The 14707-nt window shown below is 32.9% G+C and overlaps 1 protein-coding gene across 4 annotated transcripts in view; it reads right to left on the bottom strand.

Annotated features, from left to right (window-relative positions):
* Positions 1 to 55: 55 nt before the first annotated feature.
* The window catches only part of LOC129000766 (uncharacterized), a 461656-nt gene continuing 447004 nt past the window's right edge, over positions 56 to 14707 (bottom strand). For all 4 annotated transcript variants that reach the window (XM_054427757.1, XM_054427755.1, XM_054427756.1 and 1 more), the window contains 2 exons: positions 14591 to 14650; positions 56 to 1969 (listed from right to left, as the gene is read on the bottom strand). In XM_054427757.1, coding sequence (XP_054283732.1) covers positions 1887 to 1969; positions 14591 to 14650 — 143 coding nt within the window. In that variant the 3' untranslated portion in view covers positions 56 to 1886. The remainder of the gene's footprint in view (positions 1970 to 14590; positions 14651 to 14707) is intronic.

The raw sequence follows: 14707 nt of genomic DNA on the forward strand, positions 1-14707 counted from the left end.
AACAACACAACACTTTAATTTACAATGAACACTGAGGGTAGAATAAGAATCATGGTTGGTTTTAAGGTATATTTGCAATAAGAAACTCAAAGGACAATCGATTGATTGTATCATAGATACAACATATGGCAGAGGCAGTTACAAATCTACACTTGTAGAAAACTATGGACAATGTGAACTGGTGAGCTGAACGCAGCTTTACATCTGACTTCACCCCAGATAGTGGCAGTGACGGTGTAGGTGAATTGTGCGTATTATTATTAGACAAGCATTGGGCATTATCTCAGTGAGAAGGGGAAGAAGATAATTTTGATTAGGTGCTCTGGTTCGTCATTTAAGATCAGCACAAAATAATTCCCCCCCATGAATCATTTTTATTACACTGGAAATACATGAAGTTATATTTTCACACTCACAGAAAAGTAAACTTGCAAAAAAATATTTTCCAAAAACTTTATGTTTACCTTAAAGCTAAACCTAAATGCCCAATGTACTTGCTCGATCCAGCCTAACGATAACACGCTGTCTAATATACAACAAATAGCATTCGAAGACCTACTACACACAGCGCCTATGTTAGCACATTCAGAAATATCTTGCCTCTACATCCGTTGCTATCTTGCAAGTATGGCCAGGTCTTTACACAATGTTACTATATTACTATTAATATACATATATTTTAATAACAGAATTTACATTAGTTATTGTAGTCGGTTATTCCAAAAACCCTGCCTTACCTGCAAGTTACTCTAAAAGCACATGTTATAAAATACGTTACTTAACGCATTTTATACAAAATCTCGAATATTAATCGCTTAGTTCTACGTAACACAAACGTCTCGCATGCACCAGACTAGAGCCTCGGAGGCGAAATCAATTATAAAAATACAGTTTATACAAGGGAAAGGACTCCCTACATGATCGGAGAAAACTGTTATTTTTACATATCAAAGATCATTTAGTATCTTTCAACTTCAATGGACAAAAATGTCCAAAATTATTATGTAGAAAATTCACAAAGAGTGGCTTTCCCTGCTGGATTTTATAAAACAAATTCATACTACATGTCTGAAGGGACAAAAAGGTAAAACTGTTCTAATTTCAAAACCTCACAGAAATAAAAGAGACAAAACCTCTTTACAAATTGAGATATGGTCCCTAAACTTGAACACTACAGTATAAAAATTTTCAACTTTCTACTGAAATGAAACTAACATTTCATCAATAAAGTACAAAATGTTAATTGAAATGGCTGGATTATTTCCTCAGTAATTTATAATCAATTGCAACCTTTTTTAAAGATGAACTTGTTTATTGAAATATAATTTAACTATAACTAATTGTTATAGGCCATAATATCATATGCCAATCACAATTACTCATTGGTAATACTTAATACTGTACTAACAGAATATCATTCTCTCTTTCATAAATGTTCAAGAATATCTTTCATTCTGTAGCACTGGGACTGGCATTCTGAAAGCATGAAAAATACAACACACTAATGAGCATAATTTACTTGATTAATTTTCCAAATTGAACTCAGTGGGTTATTAAACCTGAAGAAGCAAAGGGAATCTTTTTTGTAAAACTTATTTTACATCCCTTAAAAGAAGATAATGAATAATAAATATAAATGTCAACTCTTTTCTTCCAATCTTAAACAAATCATTTAGGCCTACACAATAATTGTCTTCATTGTTTTATTGACTAGCTACTGTCAAAGATTACAGAGACCACTTTCAGAATGCCAGCTGCTAAATGCTTAGGTAACAGCTCAAAAGTTGAGTTTCTTCAAGAAGGTTCCATCCTGGACTCCGACTTTGGCCAGTTCAATGACAGTTGCACATCATGAAGCATTGCCACCGCGGCGGAGGCTCTTCTGGCTATTGCTGCTCCAGCGAGTAGTGACGAGAACGCTTCCAGAAACTCTTGAAGAATCCTCGCTTCTGCTTCGTCCCTTCCTCACCTGTAACAAATCATTGCTTTTGATAAATCTCAGTGTACAAGTTTGAAAAATAGTAATTTATAACTCATATAACCATGGTGGAAGGAAACACATAGGTGTGATATTATTCACGTCATATGCTGACGTCATCCAGATTGCAAACGCCATTTCACTATTTAGGAAAAAATATAATAATAAAATCAAAACAAATAAATATATACTTATATGGCAGTTACAATTGAGTGATTTTCTTCTGGGTGACGTCAGCTTATGACAGGAGTAGCACACCTACCTATGTTTTTTCCTTCCATTATGTCACATAACACATAGCACATTGTTTTGTGGTTGGTTGTAATTTTATAGTTGACTAGTTGAGGATAGATATTAAGGGGGTTTTCTTTTAAAACTTGGTGACGAGTTAACAATTTATTTATGTCTACAATAATTTGTAGACAAAAATTAACAATAATTGTATAATAACGACTACTGTATGATAACGATTATTGATATAGAAAGTGGCATGTTGCTTACTAGAGTTAGTGTTCTGAACAGCTGATTCATCAACATATTCCTTTGCTGACTTTTGTGACAATTTTTTCAGTTGTCTTCAGAGTGAGTAAAGTAAAAATCTTACTTTGCTCACTACTTTTTCTCGCTATGAATGACAACAGAACTTTTCTTTACAGAATGTTTATATAACGCCATTAACGCCTGTTTAGTAAACTTGAACTTTTCATTTTATCCTCTTGGTTTAAGTTAAAGGTATTCTCACAAAAAAACATATGTTTCTGAGAAAAAAACCTTAACTAAACATAGAGGATAAAATGAAATGTTCAAGTTTACTGAACGCTGCCACAATAATGCAGTTCAGCTCAGCCATAAAAAATCTTAACCTCAATGTTGTAAGTTTACTTCTCTGGTACATAATTGTCTTTAGTTCTCACATAAAACAACTAGACAAAGTATATTCACAACTCATGTTCCAAGTCTCTTTTTTAAAACTTGATAAAATACAAAGCACAAGCCTTGTCTTACATCAGCATTTTCATTTCGTTAAAAAGTGCCACTTTATCACACTTAAGTGCACAAATTACTATTGAACTATTTGAATAAAAATAAGGTAGGTCCTGTTGTCAAAAATATATCGTTAATATTTTCAACAACTTTTGACAAATAATGGCACGAACTAATACCACCTCCAAGAAAGCTAAGTGGCAATAGTGCCGAACAACCAGAAGAAAAGTGGAGAGACTTTTGTTGGAGTAAAACTAGACTCAGCTGTCTAATTATTAGTCTTTTAATATTAATGATCCTGAACAGATGATCACTGATCAGTCAGCTACAATTAAAAAGCTACAAATCATATGTTTGTTCTACTCTTCGCTCATTCAAAAAGCTAACCCTTAACTGAGGTGTTACATACTTATGACTTTAACGCATCGGTCTTCAAGTCACTGCAGACCTTGGCCTTGGCCTGGTTGGATCAAGTTTCAATCGTGGACTAGTCTCTCTTGGCAAAGATAAGTATGAACGAACTAACGCCAATGCACTTGAATGAAAGTTTAAAACAAAACATTTCAAAATAGGTAACCTTCAAATATTAATTCCATAGGAGGAAATAAACACTAGAAATTATACAACAAAACGTGTGTAAAATCATTTTTTCTGTTTGTTTTCTACATAAAACATCCCATACCCTTAAACATATTTAGGATTTAATCATTTTGGTCAATAAATTGATTTCAGAGTTATTATTGTAATGCAAAAAAGTGCGATTCAAAATATAGTATAATGCTGAGGTGAACAGTTTGTCAAGAATAATTATTAGAGGTTGATAATAAAATCTTACACGATTTTAAATGATTTTTATTGATAGTTCACAGGTTAAAAAAATGTATGACGAACCGATTGTATGTTTATGTGATATTAACTTTGCATTATTTGTTATTATTTATTTACCTTATACATACATGTACTATTATTTTAAATAAATAATGACATTATTTCAGTACATTTTTATTATGATATTTGTTAATAACAAAGAGCAAATTTGTGTTTATGCCACTCGTTTCTTAGTGTTCTACTTAGCTTTGCTCTTAATGTACGATTGTGCACCTATCACAATACGTACTTAAGATCCTAAACAATTAAAAACACTTGCTGTTGAAAGTGTGCTGGTCGCTTATAATCTAAAGTAGAGCAGTAGACGCATTTAGATAAAGAAGTTCTTCGAACACCCATCGACGAGACCGAGACCTACAACGATAAGTAGCCACAAACAATGCTGAAAAATATTCCTTTCAGAAGGGAACTGTGTTGAAATAAAAACTCCTACGGTTATGCATTGAGTAACCCTGCATTCGTATTTTATTTTATGTGAAATAACTCCATTATACATTCTTACTAAGGTTACAGAGTTAAACATTTGTATAAAGATTCATAGTAAAATTTTTACTGAACACACTTTTACAGTGCGCAAGGTTTAACTTTGCTTGCTTATTGCAAAAATGTATACAGATAAATTCTTTATCGAACAATACACAATAATATTTATTCCTCGGGAGGATGACGAGGGGGTGAGGTATTGTGTGGATTAAAAATATTATAACACATTACTGGTTTTGTTTTAACGATAATTTAAAAGATGAAACCGCATTTTAAACCACTCGCCTGGACGGATAAGAAAATTTTTAGATTCTTTGTAAGATTGATGCTATTTATACTAACTTAAGACGTAAGTAAAGTCTACTTTAACCAATCTGTTTTGTATGGTAACGTTTAAAAGAGCAAATATATTCATTTAGGCAGGTTTGGTTAGCCTAATGGTTTGACTGTGTGTGGCAGCATAAAATCCAAATCCAAATTATTACAAATTTATTGAGACATCGTCGACCGTCCTTAAATAGTCAAGTTATACATCTATTTTACCTTTAGAAACAAGGCTCCTTGATTTAAATCAATAGAAACATTCAATTTTGTAACTGATATATCGCTTAGCCCAGAGGTATGCCTCAAAGGCCGTATTTTGGTCTTACGACTGAAAGAAGGTTTGAAAATACATCTATCCATTATCACAAAGTAAAACTTTTGTGTTTTAAGTAATTTCTTTCGGAATGTGCGTTTAGCGTCAAATATAAGGTTTTGGGCTCAACAGGCTGTTGCCAACCCCGAACTGGTTTTTATACTTCTAGATTACTAAATTCTTGACATTGTAGAGTTTCCGGTATGCGATGGCTGAGCTGGTATCTGTACAAACCTGCTACCATCACAAGAACGTCCTAACTAAACTTCCTTGTAGAAGGAAAGTGTCACGACAAACCGGCGAAGAAGAAATCATCTTGCTATGGATTTTCTCGTAAATTCTAGTAAATTGCTGTAACAACTGTTGGATTTCTAAATACTTCATTCATTTGTATCCTCCTGGAGTTAGATACTGTATTTACTACGGTAAACGTTTTCAAATGAGTATATCACGTATTAAAATAGTACGTGATATACTCTTGAATCCGGATCCTCCACTGTATTTAGTCTCCTCTGTTTAAATTGCTACTTCACAATAGGGTGAAAATGTAGAACTTAAGATCCTCATTAAATATTTGAAAAAGAGGTACAGTTCTAAACAACAGTAAAAAATGGTAAGTAAAACGGTCTGATGACCTCAAACTGGTGGTGAGAAATGATAACAGTTCCGCCGTACCTACAGACAAAATAAACAGACAAAATACCCCCGCCGCAGCAAACCTGCATTGTATTGAAGTTTGTTCACTGAATCCTAAACGAATTAACTATAAGTTAGGGACCTAACTGAGTATGGAGAGGTGACAGCAGGACAATGGAGACTGGACATACGAATACTGTAACCCGCAACAACTCCATGGAAAGATTGTGAATTCCTAAGGTGAAAACAATACAAAATATACCCAAACATGGGTCTAAAATGCCCGGGTTTCTCTCTGTATATGATTTTTGCAAATGTATCCGGTCCATAACTTGTGAAACCCTCAATCGGTTGACTTGCTTAAAAAGAGATTGTGTTTTCAAAAATGTCTTAAGATAATATTCCCCCAAGGTGGTGGCTTAAATTACATATACATTTATATGTAAAACGTATATGTTACGTGGTTGTATGCATGTATATGTAAAAACGTTATAAAATATTGTGTTATGTCCAAAAACTGTTGTTTGAAAACATTTTTATCCGTTCATGTAAGGAAATTTAGGTACATAAAAATTCCTATATTGATTTTTGTATATTTGTTTTACACATTACTCATATATAATTATTAATACATAATACTATTTTGTAGCTTGATATCAAAATAAGACAACATAATATTGGTCATAATTTTTATATCTTGTAATTAAGCAAAGTATTCAAGAGTATACACAAAAGGCTTTGTTCCAAAATGTATAACTGAAATTCAACAAGTGCGTGGGTTTGAGGTTTTGGGAGGCAGGCCTATAATTCGCACACAAAGGTAGCTTAGGAGATCGATCGGTCAAAATAGAGATTTGAAGACGAAGAAAAATGTCGTCCGTAACATGTATTTCGACCAGCGCTATGTAAAATATTAAGTGTTATTTTATACGAGTACATAATGTTGTTAGGTGAAGTGGCCGGCATAATTGAGACAAAGAGATGTTGATTTGTTTCCGACAGTTGGCGCTCTGTATTGATCAGCTGGACCGGGCATCTCCCGCGCTGCAGGGGTACCAACCTAACAAATATATAGATACTGAATTAATTTAAATAAATTTAATGATTGATACATAGCGTTAAATAAAGGGTGAATTTAATAAATAAAATATACTCAATGTAATCAGGAAACTACCCGATAGGTAACCATTCTTAGTTCTCTATAAAAATAAATAAATTGACTAGCTATTTATTTAAATGTTAAATATAAATTTGAAATAATAATTGGTCAGGTATAATCAATTGCGATCAATCGTACCCTTGCCAAGAGCTTCAAAAGTGATAGAAAAAATACAAAAAAGTTGTCTCAATGAACCTATGAGTAATTAATTAGAATTGTTTGTTTTACGGCGAATGATAACGATGGACTAAGTCAATCTAGTAGCTTTATCATCCATACACGATCAGTAGTGCGCCTACATGATCCACGGCTCATAATGGCACATTTCCAATGTTTTATGATGATTAGAAATCCATTAACAGAGGCAATAAAACGACCATTCTACCAGAAACGTTCTGGAAGATGCGTTTGATTCTCATCTCATCGGATCATTACCCATTGGACATTTTCAAATGAAGGATTCATTGTTACGTGTTCGGGATTCTTGTCCAATTTTGAGTTGGATTAATTACACTTCCTTATAGACTTATCCGGTCAGCTAAAGATTTTGTAATTCAAGATTCTGAGTGGTAAATTGTACAGTGAGCGATTTTTAATGAATATCTTATATTTGTTGCAACTCTACCAATTCAAATTCAAACACTTGTAGAATAAAATAGAACAATCGATTTGTAGAACATAGCTTATTGTTAACTAACCAAAGAGTAGGCTACATAATACATTGACCTTTACAATTTTCTCTTCCATGTCAAAACATCTAGTCGAAATCATCGCATCGGACAGTACAAATTTCAAAACAGACCTATTTTGTAGTAGGATGATAAGTTACTTGTGGCATTCCAAAGTCAATAGTTCGACTGAGTTGTTAAAGATTTTGTAAAATACAATATTAGCAATAAAAGAAAGAAGAAGAGCTCTTGTTTCTTTTTCTTAATTTGTGTATCAGCTGATATGCATTACTGATTTGTATTAATATTGTTGAATACAATATTAGCAATAAAAGAGAGAAGAAGAGCTCTGGTTTCTTTTTCTTAATTTGTCTATCAGCCGATATGCATTGTTGATTTGTTGCATACACGGCTAAGTGTTTACAGTACTGTATTATGAATAAGAATAAACTCCACAAGGTGTTTCGCAAGCTCAAAAAATGTATACAGTAGTAGGCCTACGTTTTTTTGTTTTTGCAGATTCGGCTTTCTTAAATGTTTAGCCAGTTATTTATTTATAATTGTTGATTTATTAGATACTGGAATCACACATGGAAACGTAACTTCAAAACTTTCTTGTAAAAAGGAGATTTAATGTATGTATACAATATGTATACAATATACAATGTATACAATGTATGTATGTACAATACATCCTCATTTGTTGTAGCTTGCGAAACGCTATGTGGAGTCTAATTCACAATCAATCCTAAATTTCATTTGTAGACAACAATGCATTACAGCTGATCTGCAATAAAGTGAAGAAATCAGGGCTACCAGCATATGAGATTTGTTCGTTCTTAACATCGTCTCTCGGGACTGTATATGCAATTTACGTTGCGTTTTAAAAACTGTACAGCATTTAGCCTCTCTTGGAGAGTTTGTACCTTACACCGAGAGATGATAATCCAGACTTCATAAAAATGTAAAACGACCCTTTAGAGGAAAAGTTAAAACATTTGAAAGTAATTTCTATGGTCAAAACTTGGTTCTGAGCGGAAAGAAGACAAAACAATACAAACCTCCAATCTCGGTTATCAGAGCGGAAAGCGACAAGAGTCTTATCATTTATCACCAGTGTTACCGTACCAATCGACGGAACAAATTCATAACTCACAGATTTTTAATATCGTCTAGTGTCTCAACGCAGTGTTACCAATTGTCGGAACTAATCGATAACGGTTATTTTGAATAATTTTGAACAGTTTATGCCATTTCTGACCTTACATAGGCATAAATGATTCAGATATTGGCAAATTAGAGCATGTTTCACGTAGATGAAAGCAGAGACGAGAACAGCGCGTTTATAGCTTGAGTCACGCAGTCGAGTAATTAATGGCAGATAAATTCTAGAACAAGCTTACACCAGCTGTGCTACTGCAAACGTCAACACTAATACTGTATACACAATCTGTCACGGAGGTATATGCGAATTGTAATTGGACTTTTATTCTTTACAAACTTCATATTGTTGATGTAAGTGTAGAAAGAACAAAAGAAAACATAATCTTGCATTCTCAAGTAAGTATTCCTTAGACACGTCCCTATCTAATGATAATAATATTCATTAATATTAATATTCATTAATATTCATATGTTAAATCAAACTTTTTGCAGAAAAATACGTTTGAAGAGATAACTAATCGTAAGAGTTGACATCACGATTGGTTAAATAATTACAACATATAAATAATATAGATTAGTTTAATCCATGATTTTTGTTGTATGTCGCTTAGCAAATTTGCAAAGAATTGCGCTTAGCAGTTGGATAAATTGGAGGAGAAACTTCCAAATACATAGCCTTCTTCCAAAAAAAAAAAAATTAGAAGTTGCCTACTGGAGTTATACATAACTCTTCACTTTATCATAAAATTAAAACTCAGTATACTATGTGGGACTGGTTGGACAAAATCGTGTCTTCTGACTTGGATGTTGCTAGCCGACGTCCGCAAGATGTTGCAAGTTGCAAGGTATTTCCGAGACGAGGAGATCCAAGAAATGAAGCAGGAGGTGCAACCCGAGACAACCATGACGTCATCGCACTTCCGGTGAGTCTTGGCGCCCTTTTTGCGCCCACTCGGCAAAACGCGCCCATCCACATGCCTTAGCAGAGATCTCCGACAATAATAAGTGTAATAACAGTTACTGCCCTGGACTCCGGACCACTTCGCATTTACAACCGTGCAATTTGATTTGCAATCTGAGAAAATAACAGGTTTATTTCACAAACACTATATTTGTTTGGTATAGTTTGCTACATTAATAAAAATATCCATTAGGAGCTAGCATTGTTCCATAGCTTAGGAACTACGATTTATATTAAAAAATCCCTGCATAACAATATTTCCTGGGACGGTGGCGTCGTCCTGTAATCCAGCTGCTAGGTGGTCACGAATTGTGGATATTTATAGGCATGCACTGTGGATGCGATACTTCCTGGTGTGGATTACCGTCCGCACTTGTGAGTACTACGACTATCCGCAGTACTATCTTGATAATTATACCAATTCGTTTATTACAAGGCAAAAGTGGTTGGGATTCCACAATCCACACGGATTCCACAACTGTAGGTATTTTCCTTGTCGCTTTTCCAGAGGCAATACGTTTTTTGAATTTCCACAAAAACAAATTCACGATGAACTCTAACCACTACCCAACGTCATAAAAATGATAAAAATCTTGTAAAGTTTAAGATCAGTTACGAAAATATGTAGTTTATTCAATAAAGAAAGTATTCAGAGTATGATTTTAAATACCTTAACACTATTGTAACCAATTTTGGTGAACGAACTTAAACAATGATGTAACAAAGTAAAAAAATTACTTAGTTGACAAATTATGAGTTCAATTTGAACATGGCCGAAGCTAGTAAAATATGTATTCGAGTTAAAGCTAAATAAACAATCTGCCATTCGTTATGTTATCCGTATTTGGTATGGTAAATAATTTGCAACGCCTAGAGTACCAATCTTAGTTACCGGTACTGTCATTTAGCCTGTAAACTAAATATAAAGAGTAGTTAAAAGTTTTAACTGCGAAAGTTCCACTGCATAATTTATGGGTAAAATCGGGTAAGTCTACTAGGGGTCCTTATCGCCAACACCCATGTTGTAGGTTGTTCATCAACACTTTGAACGGATTTATAGTTCGGAAACACATTAATTGAGGGAGTTTGACAACGTATTAAGGTAAAAACAGTTAAAACATAGCGTAGGGTTTATATAGCAGCCACAGTTTTTAAACAATATACGAGTATTTTTAGGCTACTAGGATATAACCATAGTAAACCTGTGTATCTTTTTAACTTCGACTAAATTTACTGTTATTTGTGTTATAACTTATCTTTTTATATAACAAATGTAAATAATGTTGAGCCAACCAAGGGGTATTTCCAATAGAATTTGGGATATTAAAATTAACTAATTATATTTGAAAACTTAATAAAAATCTATTAAAACATTATGGTAATTATTCCGTATAGGTGCCTCCAAACGAATTTTTAATTTTGATATCTTACTTTATAGTTTTTTACCTCCTGAATCCAAATATACCATTATTTTTCACAGCTGATGAATATTTCTCAAGATATCGCCGTAATAATATACAACATTACAATAAACAAGGTAGGATGGATGACATTTACAAGTGGAATGAACTATGGGTTAAGTAAACCAACAGCTGATTGTTTTCAATCATAGTCAAGCAAATGGAAGTGACAACTTTAATAAGCTAACTCTGATTCTGCAATATGAAAATCACATGATTAAGTTACACTTTTCACTTCCTAAGACCAATAAGTTAATAATGTATTATTGTTACCAGTATTTTATCCTTATTAATGATTTATTGATTTATATTTTGCCATTTAGAAATTACATAATAAAATGGTGCTATTCTAACATAACCTAACCTAACCAAACCTCTAGAATGTGTAAGCAATCTCCTTTTGATGTCAGAAAAGGCATGTCAGGGTGATAGGTCGTGCTGTATGTGATTTGGTGACTGCATTAAGTCCTTTGAAGGTAGGTTAGATTAGGTAAGTTAAAGTTTAGGTTATAATGTATCAAGTTGTTAGTTTATGTCGCCTGCAGACTGTTTTTGTAAAATTAAAATCCAGAAAAAACACTTCAAATTACTATTTCAAAAATGCAAGCATTTTAGAAAAAGTAATTTGAAGTGTTTTTCTCAGGATTTTAATTTTACAAAAAACAGTCTGCAGGCAACATAAACTAACAACTCGATACATTATAACCTAAACTTTACCTTCCTAATCTAACCTAACTTCAAAACACTTAATGCAGTCACCAAATCACATACAGCACGACCTACCACCTTGACATGCCTAAATAAGAACTACATGTAATTAGTCCACCAGTTAATCTATATCTCCATAATGTGACGAAATTCCTAATATAGAGAACATTAAGTTATTTGACTACAGAATCACTTGAAAAGGTAACCATTCTATCTTGTTTATTGTAATGTTAAGTATGTTTTTCCGGCGATATATTGAGAAATATTCATCAGCGGTGAAAAATAATGGTATATTTGGATTCAGGAGGTAAAAAACTATAAAGTAAGATATCAAAATTAAAAATTCGTTTGGAGGCACCTATACGGAATAAATACCAAAATGGTAGATTAGTTTGATAGTTTTTCATTGTTATCATTTAAATGGCTTTAGTGTTATGGATTTGGAACCTTCCTTCACAAAATCCATGCAATTGGCTTGGAACCTCACATAAAATACACGGATGACAATCAAACGTATCTCAAAATCAAAATCATTACTCAAAAGTAGGAAATATAATTGTGAGAAAAAAAAAAATATATACGAACGTTCCAATAAAAATGCTAAGGAGAAAAAGTTAATTGTTGTAGGCGTATAGAGTGTAGCGTAGGGGTGATCAGCTGTCTGTCGTTGCAAACATCATCTGGTATGATTGATGAATTGATGTCGATTAACCTTTGGCACAATTTGATTTTCAAGTCGATGAGCGTTGGTTGTCTAGTAGATACAGTAATTAGATTAAACCATAAAATATCATGGGAGATTAGTAAATGCGTTGAAAACGTCTCTTAATTTTATTCGTGAACCAAAAATAGCCAAATAATTTATTACCTAAATTGTGTAAACTGATTGGGGATATTTTTGTTTAATCTTATACACTCAAAATGTCTTATGTTTAATTTTAAGTTAGGGTGGTTTAAGATGGTTGGAAGGTGTGTAGACTGTAAATTATTTCAATTTAAAATAAAAGTGTAAGCTGCTTAAGCATTTAATTTGTACATAAGCAGCTACAAAATTCCTCTAGACTTTATTTTGGAGACACTACCGGTAATTTCTCTAAATGGTAATTTATATTATGTATTGGTGTTTTGTTTATAATCGAAAAAAGTAAATAAATATACAAATATAACAACAGATCAAATAAATGCGTTGTTATGTTAATTGCATTACTTTCCTTTGACATAAAAAACCACACTTTAATAATTTTCAATGAAATGGCGACCATACAAAGTAGGTAGGCTATTTTAAGCCAAGTGTCAATGGAGATGAGTGTAAGATGAGTGGCGCGATCTTGTAGTCTTGTTAGTGACTAAGGCCGACATATTCCTTATACACAGCTGTAAATTAATAGCCCATACAGCTTATTTTCAGGGTAGTACTGCGGATTGTCATAGTACTCACTAGTGCGGACGTTAATCCACACCAGGGAGTATCCACATCACGGGAAAAGAGGCCATTTTAGGGAGAGTAACACCATCCTATTATCAATAATTACCAGTAAACTGTTCAAAAATTAAACTCAATTATACTAGACGGTATTTAAATATATTTACTAGAACGTATACATTTACAATTTATTTCAGGACCACACTTTTTCGCACCAATGAAACCAACAGATCAAATAAACCTACTGTAGCAACATTTTCAGACCAAAGTTTACATATTTATATTGGCTATAATTTCAATATATTTCTATATATTTTTATTCATATATTTATAATTTACTATTTTTTATAGAGTTATACAGTAAAGTTGTGCAAATTTTCTTCGTCGAATAGTTATCAAACTAAACTTAATGAAGTTTCTTTCCCAGAACTCAACAAACTTCATTGACCTTATTTCAAGACAATCATCTGTTCACACCAATGCTGTGGAGAGCTCTTAAATTGAGATCTGTTCAACACTTGATGATGAATTGACCTATGACTTGAGATCTAGATAGTCCTGATAGTAGAGATCGGACAAACCATTGTTGGGATAATTAACTCTGATAACTGGTGAACTAATGATTTATCTGTCAATAAAAGTTATCAGACTTTTAGTTCTAATCACTTGTGTCCACATCTTAACCGTGCACTAGTTATGAAATCCCTGTTGGAAATCTATCCTTAGTCGGGGTTAGTACAGTAAGGTTAATACAGTTTATATTTGTATACATTTTCTCACTTATCACCTCTAATTTTGTATTTGGTAGGATCCAAAACACTCGTTTAAAAATTACCAAAAGGAAAAGCTCAAGGCAAATTGAGTGATTTGAGATATAGGACTTTGGAAACGAACCTATACATTGATAGGTTATATAGTCAACGAAATAAAAAAAATAACGACGCCAAAATAAAACTATCAGATTTGTAGTGATATTTGACTTACAAACTGTTCTTTAAGAAAATTCAATCGAATTTCCAACAAACTGAATTTATTTCAATTGGAATAGTTCACCAAAAATCCACATCGATATCCATTATCACTATTTACACAAAAAGGTCCAAGGGACATCGAGTTAGTATATTCCGTTATTACCACGTTTTTTATTTTTCTTAAATGGTGAAGAAAGTCAAGAAGACCAATTAGGAGAATATTCCAAGTTTTGGCACAGTTTGAGATTACAAACAAATTACTGTAGGTTGCATTAGGAATATCGCCAAATTAGCTACGAAAGCCAAAATATCCGTACAAAACGCGTTTTGTCCTTACGTTATAATAGGGTTTATAAAAACATACTTAGGTACAAATTAAAAAGTTATTTTAATTGAGAAAATATTTGTTAGAACCTTACTGTTCAAAACAATTTTTTCAACGTTAGTTTGAGTAAGTAAAAATTACTTACCATTTGGCCCAAACGCCTGGGTGGGAGACAGCTGATCTTTTTTCGAGTCTTTGCTGTTTCCTGAAAAGAGAAAATAATGTTAACTTTGGTATACATGATAGATGACTAATATCTTTC

Source organism: Macrosteles quadrilineatus, unplaced genomic scaffold, assembly GCF_028750875.1.
Source record: "Macrosteles quadrilineatus isolate MER2022 unplaced genomic scaffold, UCM_ALF_1.0 Scaffold_8__2_contigs__length_117827958, whole genome shotgun sequence".
NCBI classification, from domain to species: Eukaryota; Metazoa; Arthropoda; class Insecta; order Hemiptera; family Cicadellidae; genus Macrosteles; species Macrosteles quadrilineatus.